At 38.9% G+C, this 12,052-nt stretch overlaps 1 protein-coding gene across 1 annotated transcript; it reads right to left on the reverse strand.

Moving 5' to 3' along the window:
• Positions 1 to 469: 469 nt before the first annotated feature.
• ache (acetylcholinesterase) lies at positions 470 to 11,202 on the reverse strand. Its single transcript, XM_046851906.1, has 5 exons — positions 10,908 to 11,202; positions 4,794 to 6,244; positions 4,463 to 4,655; positions 4,146 to 4,324; positions 470 to 3,027 (listed from the first exon to the last, which is right to left on the reverse strand). The coding sequence occupies exons 2-5, from the start codon at positions 6,187 to 6,189 to the stop codon at positions 2,906 to 2,908; spliced, it is 1,890 nt and encodes a 629-aa protein (XP_046707862.1). The 5' UTR covers positions 6,190 to 6,244; positions 10,908 to 11,202; the 3' UTR covers positions 470 to 2,905.
• Positions 11,203 to 12,052: the final 850 nt, after the last annotated feature.

A 12,052-nucleotide genomic window follows, 5' to 3' on the forward strand; every position in this document is an offset into this window, starting at 1 on the left:
GCCTAGACCTTTCTCCATTTAAAAACATTCGGTGCATAATGACACCAATACAACAAAGGACACGCAGAAAGGTCAAGCAGCTAGAATCCTGTATCAGAAATACAGGAGACAACAATCTTCTCCCAAGACATCAGCACTGATCTCCTCAGTTGCCAGATGACATGATGCTACCCAGTGGTAAACATGGCCCTGTCCCAATTTTCTTGAGACCTGTTGCTGATTTTTGGAATTGGGGTTGTACCATCCTTCAGCTGACAAAAGATTTGGTTGTAATGTATGTGATTGGTAAATTAGAGTAAAAAAAGACACACATAACAAAACTATGTTTTGCAGTACTATTTGGAATACTGTTTGAATCTATAGTAAATAATTCAGCCAGTGTCACCGCTGTACTGATCAAGCAAGTCATGTGACAAATAATTTTAGATTTGAATTTGTGTTGTCAGATTTACAAGCAAGGATCACACAGTTTCGTTTTAATCAGACTTTTTAATGAGGTTTTGTTGGAGGACTTTAGATACAATGCCCAGGAGGCAGCAGTAGTACCATGCAGAGTATTAGCACAATGCTGTCACCACACAGGTTTGGCACAGTGGGCAATGTTTGAACCAAAATAACAATGAGGGTGCAATGTGAAAAAGCTGTCAATTTGAGGATGCACAGATGATACTCACTCTAGAACATAATGATCACACGATGTTCACAAGTGTTCACATTAATGACAGTATATGACTGACTGCAACAGCACATAAACCTTTAAAGCCATCCCAAAAAAATCACAAATGCTAGATATAGTGATTTATCAATTACAATATCATAGCCATGATTATTACCAATGACATTATAGTCAGTTCAAATATATTCCATTGTGATTATAAATTCTTATTGCTAACATCAATCTCAGGGCTAATAGTCTTTAATAGATATAGATTTATATAATATAATATACATCAGCACTGGATTATTGTCAGTCAAATGTATAAGCAGAGTCCAGTAAAGGAGGAGAATTAGGACATGAACAGGTCTTTTCACGAGACAGAACAGATGAGGACAAAATGGCATTGAGCAAAAGATGTAAGAGCAGCAACAGACAAGCACGTTCCCAAGCCACAATGCTGGACCATGCATTCATTTCACTTATCTGTTCTCATTTGAAAGTAATTTGATTTTTATTAATTTGTTTGAATATAACTATAAGATCTTTTCAAGGTAAAATGCCCTTGTCTTTGTGAACTTGTGAGGTTAAGAGTAATTACAGCTAATCATAATACCTGCAGGCAGGCCTGCACTTCCACAGTTTTAGAATTGATGTGGAGATAAATAAGTGTGAGTAAATCAGTCGTGTGACTCACAGAACGCACCCAAACTATTACACTTAAAAATGTACAAATATAGTGAGATAGATAAAAACAAAGAATAAAAGGTACATTAGCAAAATAAAGCATATAATAAATATTGTACATAAGAATGAAATCAGATATGAGCAAACTGAAAACACACAGTGTAATCTTCTACATCTCAAATAGTGCAAGCATGCAACAAAATACTTAAAAGAAAATAGGACCTACTAAACCATGTGAATGAGTGGAGTATCAACTTCAGCTGGTTCTTGTACATGTCTGCTCTCTGAGCACAACCATTTAAATACTCTGCTTTTCTGCATCATCCACAAAATGCAGAAGTTAAGTGATGGCAGAGTTGGGATTAAGATGGCTGACACAGCAGGCCATCGTTTCAAATGAGCACTAACTAAATTACACTCCTTCCATTACCGTAATGAAAATTCTTTACCACAGGGAGGGGAGCCATTATTGGGGTGGGGGGAGTTATTGACTCTTTGGCAAACAGGCATGACAGTAGTTATAGACCTCTCTCTTTAGGACTTGCACACATGCACAAAGTGTCCCAGGCAAATATAATGAAAGTGGAGGTGACTTTCACAAGTGGTGTGCTACATATAGACAGTAGATAATGGATACTAACCCATGGAGGCGCTCAGTTTCAATATACTTTTACACAGTAACTTTGTAGCTTACACACACTCATAAACACACATAAATAGAGGTGTGACATGCTGTGAGCACCATTATGCATGCAATAGATGTATCAAACAAGATGACAATGCTTTACATATCAGTATAATACACAAAAGTAGTATACACATTTATAGAAGTCAGAACAAGCACATCAGTGCAGTATAGCCCCAACACATGGACTGAGCTCGCTCATTATTCCCATATATATATGATATTATATGATTATATAGAATTGATCTGGACCCAAACAGAGACAGCAAACAACTGCACATAACCTTAGGCCCCACAGTGTTTAACCATTGGAGAGAACTGACATGATAGGAAAGTTATATTGACAAAAGCACAAATGGTTAAGCAGCAGTTATAGATTAAGCAAATCAAACCCTTAAGTAAAAAAAGAGAAATGTGGGATCCTGAGGACAAGAGTGAATGAGGGCATCTATGCATCAGTTATACTACTACACAAGGACACAGTTATCAGAGGTAATATCACACCATAAACATTTTCTCTCGTACATCCTCAACCATGACTGTAACTTTTAATAGTCTCTTCCTGCAGTTAACATGCAACACTGTCAAACAACTGCCTATGGCAACAGTAATAGTATTTAAATGCAATATTATGCAGTACTGAACAATATACAGTTGGCAAATGAAACTCTACAGAGCTTATAACCGTAACCTTCCCAAATTATTTCTTCTAGTTATTCAGAGGAACCAATCAATGAAGGGCATATTCTACAGTGGCTCAGAGAACGATTGACATTCTATCAGAGGGCTCCTGAGACTATAGAGCAACATGGTTATCACTCTTCTATGAACTTTTATTTTCTTGCGTACTTGCTGCGTCACATTCTCTGTAGGCTTATCTACAGGTCTGTACAACGCTCCTGTTTGCTGTAGTGGTCAAACTGGCTCTTCCAATGCATCATGTAGGAGCTCCAGCGGTGGAATTCTGCCTTCCATTGCCGCTCAGCATCATCAATGTTGTCTGGGTATAAAGAGGAAAGGAATTAGGGGAAAATAAAAAGTAGTCATTAGGTCTATTTTTACTTACATTTAAATCTTTAAAAAGGCTAAATAGTTTGCTAAAATGTGAGCTATTATCTGTAGATATGAAATCACTAAAAGCCCAATTTGGGGCTCAAACTTCCAGACAGGAAGTTGTATTGTATGTAGTGATTTTTTCCTATTATGCTTATATAGAGAAAAATAATTGAGTAATCATTATGAATCAAAAATTACAGAATGTCAAAAAAAAAAAAGGTGTAATACAAAAATAGAAAAATCAAGTTGAGAGCAGAACAAACAGTGCAGAGATCTTTCAGGCATATACATCAAGCGATCCCATTAAACAGATTACTCAGCATCTAAACGACCAACCTGAACCCCACCCTTTTATTAGACCTTCTCTGGAGGATTTGCAGTTTGAGTTCAGATCACTGCAGCCAAATTGCTCTTGAAAACAGGGTACAGCTTCAGCTGCTTCATGTTCTAGTTCACTTCCAGTGAGGATGAACACTTGTTTAGTTTACTTCTAAGATACACATCAAATGACAAGGCATTTCCTTATGGTCCGAAATGTACTTTGCGGTCTATATGGTATGTTCTCAGATTGCGAAGACGTTTCATAACACAATGCTTACCATGTAGATAAATATTAGTAATTTAGCGTTTTCATTTTTATGAGAAAGGAAAGGCGAATCTGACTAAAGCAAAAGATGCAAATCAGTTTATGATTTTTTCATCCCTTCGATTTTCATTCAATCTTCATGTCTAAGCAGCTTTAAACAAAAGTGAGTAGTTCTGCAACATTACCACATGGGTTGTTTCCTGTGCACTAGTGCTTAATATTCCCAGTTTCCCAGTTCAACATTCAGTTCCCCTGTTTCCTTGCTCTGACAGTGAATATCTGCAAGTTAATATCATGGCAACATTTGCAAAGTTAAATCTTTTTAATGGCTGATAGCATGAGGAAGCATGGTCTGTGCAGACAAACTGCATATCTAAAATGCAACATGTAGGATCTCTATCAGTGGAAATGTAAAAATCATATATCACTACATAAATTTAGTAATGTTACATGCAACTGTGATTTTTGTAAGTTACCAGTTATGTTTAGGAGGTGTGGAAGAAACCGGTTCCATAGTGCACATAGCTGTGTTTTTAGCCCTTTGTGCACCTTCATTGCGTCTGTGTTTAGGCCTACATGCTTCTGCTCTGTTGATGTGAAGACGGGCCATCGCCGTCTGCTCTCTATGGATCCATCAACGTTGACATTGGGATTGCTTGGTAAGAAAATATAAGAGTCAAATGTAATAGTGGCACTCCTAACTTACGGTAAACAAAAAAACACACACAGTCCCATTTATGCACACAGCAACCATTTGCGTTCACATATAAGCTCAATCATGAGTTTCACTCACCCAGTGCGAGCAAAATTAGCCCAGTATCTCATCATACGCCGACTGAGCTTCTCCTCTTCTGCAGTGTAGTTAAGCTTCCTCTCCAAAGGCAGGCCAAACACAAATTCAATTTCATAGCCATGGAGTACACCCATCCACTCGGGCCAGGCCATGTTAGATGCCCGATGGTCAAAGAGGTAGAGGTACACAGCGACTAAACAACAAAAATGTGTGAGATTAAAATCAAATGCCATTTAACCATATTTTATAGCAGTAAAGCAGTAGCAGTTTATGCATAAAGTAACTCTAAAGTGCAACCTGAAAGTATCATTTCTAAACATTGTTACACTACCTTGTGAGTGGCCACTGTTGCTTGCTGGGCCTGAATTGCTCCAACCAAAGTTTCCTTGACCTGCTGTCCCAGGCTGGGCAGCATTAGAACTGTATTGAGCATAGGACCTTGCGAAGTGCTGCAAAGGGCAGATTACATTATGGTCTCCCACAATGTCATCCATTGCGTCACGGTTTTTCAGAGGGTTGTCTTCATCCATCCAGTCTGTGTATTGAAGAATAATTGCCTCCAATCCAATATCATTGGCATGAGGAACACTCATCCTAACACCTTGTATAAAGTCCTCCCTTGAGATCAGACTGTCATTGTCCTTGCTGAAACCTGGTGCACCATAAACCAAGAAATACGCCCCTTCATCCTGGTTTACACCCAAAAGAATTTGAGTGTCCTTGAAGTTGCCTGAGCTTAACATGGCATCAGGGGTATCAGGGAGCACCACACTATCAACCACAGGCACAAATGAAAAACGGAACAAGCTACTATATGGGAGTGTCATGAACTCTTGGTCAATAAGCTCCTGTGGATGCTTATTCCTAAGGCAGTCAATGAGCTCAGTGTCATCATCATGAAAACAGCCCACCAATCTGGCCAATTTAGTAGCCCTCCTACGGGCCTCATCAAAGCTAACAGTAGCCCAAGGGCTATTTGGCACACCACTTTGCAAAATGGCACGAGTGAATTTGGGCCGACTCTCTGGAGACAGAAGATGCATGCCAACGGAGGCTCCACCTGCACTCTCCCCAAAAATGGTCACCTGCTTAGGATTGCCTCCAAAAAAGTGAATGTTGTCCTGGACCCATTGGAGTGCCATTCTCTGGTCCAGCAGTCCCACATTTCCAGGAGCCTCAGAGGAGCCATTTAGGGCAAGGAACCCAAAAGCACCCACTCGATAGTTCATAGAGACCACCACCACCTTCTCAGAATGTGCCAGGTAGCGACCGTCATAGACATCTAGTGAGGAAGATCCACTGTAGAAGCCACCGCCATATATCCACACCATAACAGTGAGGTTGTGTGGCCGAGGGGAAGAAGGAACCCAGACGTTTAGGTATAAGCAATCCTCACTCATTATCCTGTTGGGGTTCCACATTTCAGAGCCAGAAAAACCAGGATATGAAGTGTCCACGTACTGGTAGCAAGCATTGGGATAATCTGTGGCTTCAAACACATCATTCCACGGCTTTTTGGGCTCAGCTGGTTTAAAGCGCTTTTTTCCTACAGGAGGTTCTGCAAAAGGAATTCCCAGAAAGGCAACAACATGGCTTCGATCTGGGAGGGGCAAGCGTATACCCTGGACACGACCTAATCTTGTTGTTACAATAAGCTCAGAATCACTTTGAGTAAAGGAATGATGGATGTAGCAAATAATGAGAATATTGAGAAGTAAGCTCTTCATGATCTCTTATGTTTTCGGGTAACTTTGGTTTTCCAGGCCCAGCTCAGAAAATTATCTGTAGAAGACAATAAGGTTATAATAAAAACACTAGTATTGTAACAATAAAAGTATTGTAAATATGAGAAAAAGATGTCTAATGTGTCATGAAGTCCTAAGCAAATGCTATTAAATGATGAATAATATGACAAAAAAAGGGGAAAAGGTCTTGAGTGCTATAAAATGGTTTTATAAACACTAGAAAAGTTCTCTCTATGTGACTGCTGATCCCCCATTCAGCATAACCTAAGAACACTTGTTTGATGGAAATGTCTTATATGGCCTTAACACTCACATACACCTGTGGGGTTGTTTATATTTTATGTGTTGTGTGGTTGCCATGATGACTGGATTAGTTTAAGAGGCATGGTTAGGGGGAGGGTACATGACTTTTTCTGCAGCTGTGTGGGGAAACTCTATTTCTGTTCTTCTCTCCCCTTTGCCTGTCCTCAGTTGGATGAACAGCCAAGCACACCATAGGGTTAGACATTTGTAGGTGAAAGGTTTGGGTTTTCTTGTTAACAATCCAATGTGGGTATGGATTTGGTTAATAACAAGCACCCAATTAAAACTTTTAAAATGGCAATTAAACAGAATGCTAATTGAATAATCCCCTATTTTATTCACAATATAACAGAAAACATTTCAAATGGTTAAACTAAGCACATCATTTTAAGAGCTAAATTTGCAAATTTTTAATTCCACAGCTATATATCTTAACTGTGGGACAGGGCCCTTTTTTTACCAGTGTGTAGCATACCCTCTTCTTGGATTATTATTTAATTTTTTTTTTACTATTTTAAAGCAATAAATTGTGTAAATACTTATACGTTTCTTACTTTATTACCATTGCAACTGCTGTGACATAATGTCAGAACACCTGCATGCGTTTTACATACAAAACATTTTATGTGGATTATATGAGTCAACATACATACATTTTATGTCAGACAGATTTTTCGGTGTGTATTTTGCAAATGTACACCTCGAATTTGTATGGTACATGTGTATTGGGTCCTCAGAACAAAAGACTTTATATTCCCCACTTGTGCAATTATGATCCTCGTCATGTTGGCAGCAGTTTCTGGTGAATGTTTAATTTCCACCACTTTTAGACATCAAGCATAATTAGCTAAATAAAACTGATTCTATTTTCCTAACTAACCACAAGAAACTGAATTTATTGAGACATGTTCAAAAGTTCCTTCTACATTTGCTTCTACATTTACTACAATATGACATATGAGAAATTGACTGATTGTTGTAAGACACTTATGACCCAATGTGGGAGAGTGCAATGTGGGAGGGTAGACCAGTTCTTATGATGCAGCTTTGTTTATTTCTGTGTGCATTGATCTGTTGCATTTCACACACTAAAGAAGACTATGGGAATGCAGGACTGGTAGGGATTTCGTAGAAGAAATGCAACAATTCTGAAAAATGTGTACATGAGCAATATTTTTTCACCCCATTTGCATTGCAAAACTATTTTGTAGTAAACGGTATGAGCACATTAGCTTAGGTGTTTGTTTCTCTCAATAGTTACTCTCTCTCTTTCAGAGACTTCATGATGAAGCACGCAGTTTCTCTTAAAGTAAGCTGACTTTCTTTAGCATGCTAAAAGAGACTTTGTATCCTTACATGTACAATGAATTCCACTGTTCAGACATTCACCTTCTGAAGCTTCTGTACAAACCAACTAAAAATACTGCATTTCAAGTGTAGTGAATTAAATGGAAATGCAGGAACAGAAATGTTTGTGCAAGTAGTCCATTGTTTACATTGTCAACACATATAGACAGACAATCTGTGTGGCCATGGTCCTAGACTAACCATGCTTGTAGCTATGTAGAGGGAAAAAAAAGTGAGTTACTTTGTTAGCAAATGTCGCTCCATGGCCCACTACAGCGGATTTCATTTACTGGTCCCATCATCGTACATTAGCTGACTGGGAAAGAATGAAATGATTTGCCAACAGGCACATAAACAGTAGAATTTCTCTCTTTTAGCTGATGGACTCTGTATGTTTGATCCTAATTTATTGTCTATATCTGATTTTGTGTGCCTTTGATTTAAGGAGCACATTTGCAAAGTTTTGTATGCATACATTTTAAGGTCGCTTTTCTAATACATTTATTCAAGAGGGCAGATATAACTTGCAAAGATCTGTCTCTAATAGCACAATAGAAGCATGTGTAGAAAACATTATTTACATAGAGTTGTTTAATGTAACCATGCCAGGAACATCTCAGATGTGATGTGTGAAGCCTCTCATATGTCAGATGAGTCTTTTTTTTCTAGTATATTGGACTAAGACAGTGTATGTGTATTGATGTCACCTGGTTTCCATTCTGTGCCCATCTTGCCCCCTTTTATAACCCCCTTCGGTTCGTCTAGCCTTAACACTATACCCTTTTTAGAAAAACACTCCTTAGACTACTTTGTACTCGACACGACAGTAAAACAGAGTGACTGTGGTGGTGCCCCGGGGACTAGGAAACAGGGGTGCTTGACAGTGTCTCTCAATGGACTTATTAATATCCAGAAGAACAGCTGCTAGTTGGAGACAGGGGTAAAGGGGGAATGAGCAGGGGAGATAGACATGGAAGAGAGGCTCAAATTAGACCCTGGAATCTATGTATGAAGTTCACAGGGGGATTCACTTTCAGCTTGGGATTACATGCTGTAATATGCACGTTCATATCCATACATTCTCCTTCCCCTCTACGCCTAGTCTGCCTCTTTCCTTGCAGAATAAACACTTGGATGCCAGTGGAGCAAGTACAATGATTATCATAGTAGGATACTTAGCTTGGTGACCAAAAGCAGATAACCAATCACATTGTTTAAGTAAATCAGAGTAAAATAAAAAGCACACTGATCGAGTAGTGTTCATTTTGAATGTTTTCTACAAGAAATCCCTTGCCAAGGAGCATCTGTACTTTGGTTTTTAATTTTTTTTATCTTAGTCAGCCTTTAGTAAAATATGATTTACAACACTGCTGTTTGCTGTCACTGCAAGAGTGACTTATAATGCCTAGTGTGTGGTTAGCATCAGAATTAACAGGCCATACTGCCCATTGCATCATCTTAGCGCGCAATCATATCCTCCCACGCTAAAAATTGGGTGATATGACATTTTGATACTATCATGAATATTTATGGCACAATACACTATACTGATATGCAAATAAATAAATAGCCTTTATTATACGTGTCAATTTATTCTGTGTCAAAAATTTAAAAAAAGTAACATATTCTTTAAAATATACTTTCTGGGTCGACACTCGCGGGTGTAGTGAATGTAGTAGGCCGCTTTAGTATGCAGATTTACTTGTCATTTTTGCCTACATTTTCTTTAGTCTTTGTGCATTTTTGCTTTCTGTTGGTGATTGTTTAATACTAAACATTTCAGTGAGGTTAAGTGATGCAAGAATCTTTGCAGTTGAATGTACTTTGCGCAAAAATTATAAGCCTTACCAGTAAATGCGAGCATATGCTATCCTCCCTCAAATGACTTACAGTTCACTGACCTACTGATCAACACAATTCACTGGGATGTTTCTGTTTTGTGCTTCGTGCCACAGCTGGCCAGATTGTCATGTCAGCAGTACAGTACAGGGCTATAATTAAAATGATTAACACCATTGCTGTGATGGAAAAAAATATATATAAAACAGGATTCTGACTGAAGCTTTAGAATGAACACATTTGAAAACAAACTAAATAAAAATAAATAAATCTGGGTCTAGACGACACTAATGTACACTCCATATAGATGGGCTTTCCAGAAGGCTCTTCATTTTGTGCACATCTTATTAAGCAGTTCAGGTCCAGACGAGCTGGAAAGGATGTGAGACAGGTGCTCGAGGTAAACAACACTTAATTTTAGAGCGCAGAGTCTCCGAGTGCGCGTGCGTTGGGGTGTGTTCACGAGCCGCCTGATTTCTGCAGCAAGCTACGGCTACTTTCCATCTATCCATCCAGCCTTGCAAAAATAAATTAATAAATAAATAATAAATAAAATCACAGGGCGCGCGGGCACATCCGTCACATCGTGCATTCGTGTGTGATTTCTGAAGCCTTTTTTTTTTTTTTTTTTTAGTCCAAGCTCAAAACCCAGGCGTGTATGCGTGCTTTTTTATAGCGAACGTCCACGCATTATTTCATATGCACACGTCAAGTTAATTCACAGTGAACCTTTTAAAAAGATATGCACTGATAAGTGACATACATTGCGCATTTAACGAGCTGAGATTTCAACTAGTGTGTGTACATTAGTACTACTACTAATAAATAACCAAGCAGAAATATTTTTCATTTTAAATTATTTGTTGTAATGACATTTAGAAGAAAAAATGTTAGTGCACTGGGCCATCTCACGAAAAATGTCCTATTAGTCCAGAGGCTATTAAACAAAATAAAAAATAAAATAAAAATACCCAACGTTTTCAACATACAGCTACATCTGGTCGATCAAATGACAACGTCGGCGATTTCACAAACGCGGATCTACGCAAACCTCAACTAAGCACAGGCAATAGCGCGTGAGTGAAGACGCGCTCCAGGCACGCACGCGCGCTCACGCGGCTCCTTCTTATCGCTGCGCTTTATCGCGTCTCTGCGCTGTGTTCACTTTCGCCCACAACTTGATGTAAAGGCTTAAAGTGAATAAAGCGTACCTGGCGACTCCCGTTGGCGAGGCGGACTGCTCTGTTCCTCTTTCCTCTCTTCTCTTCCGCTCTCTCTCTATCTATCTCTCTCGCGCGCGCACTCTCTTTCTACTGTCCTTGAGCGGAACAAGCCGGAATGATGGCTGTGCTGATGAGAGTGGGTGTAGAGGAGACAGAGAGAATCACTGCCTCTTCTGTCACGACCAAAATTACTGCCTTGTTGGCCTTTTAAACGCTTGATGTCGCCTCTCTCGCAGAGAATTCAAGCAGGGGCGAGTCGTCCTGCACTGCACTGCTGTGTCGATAGGGGGAGACTACTTGAAAAAAAAAAAAAAACAGCAACGAATTCTCGCGAGAAAAGAACACCCAGTTCTCATATCCATATAATTAATAGAGTAGACAAGATGTTTTTTAAACAAATGAAATAGGTGCAATCAGCGACTACCATTGCAGTACTTTTTTTTTTTTTTTTTTACCTAGCAGCATCTTTAGTTCTTGTGTGTTTCTGTCATGCATGAACACTATTTCTGCGGTACAAAGCCTAATCAGTATATTTCAAGAGGTGATTAATGTGTTATTAGAATCAGCACACTTGAAGCAGTAGTGGGAACAACATATCTTGTTCTTGAGGGGTGATTTGTCAAGAGTAATAAACGTGTCAAAAGAATAGACAGCCAAGATTTAAAGTGGTGGCCAGGATAGAGGGTCATGAAGAGGCCATACGTGAATTACGTGCTATTTAAAAAAAAAAAAAAATGTAATAATAACTGGGCCCCACCACCATATTGAAAAGAACCTGGGAGTTGATGGCAGATAATGGAATGTTTGGAAAGCAAAAAAGATGGGTGTTACACAGATGGCTGAAGAGGGTGTATCAAGACTGTGTGTTGACCGTGTCTATGGGTACTTCAATGGAACTGCCTAGCTTTATTTTTGCTGAATAAAGTCTTCTTCTTTGACACCACAACCTTGGATCCTGAACATAGTTTGTTTCTTTTACTTGGTATTTTAACTTTGTTGTTGGATGCGTTACTATTGAAAATAATTGGCCACAAAACCATTAGGTTAAAATCTAAAATGTACAAAAATACACATTTTCCTATTCATGTCATGTCACAATAAACTAACAATCAAAAGCCCTTTTTTTTTCTTAT

This window comes from Silurus meridionalis, chromosome 6 (assembly GCF_014805685.1).
Source record: "Silurus meridionalis isolate SWU-2019-XX chromosome 6, ASM1480568v1, whole genome shotgun sequence".
Classification (NCBI taxonomy): domain Eukaryota; kingdom Metazoa; phylum Chordata; class Actinopteri; order Siluriformes; family Siluridae; genus Silurus; species Silurus meridionalis.

Coding starts and splice junctions, on each gene's coding strand:
- ache (XM_046851906.1), bottom strand. CDS start 6,189: ATGAAGAGCTTACTTCTCAATATTCTCATTATTTGCTACATCCATCAT. Junction 4,325..4,462: donor GCTAATTTTGCTCGCACTGG/GTGAGTGAAACT, acceptor TTTCTTACCAAG/CAATCCCAATGTCAACGTTG. Junction 3,028..4,145: donor ACACCTCCTAAACATAACTG/GTAACTTACAAA, acceptor CTTTATACCCAG/ACAACATTGATGATGCTGAG.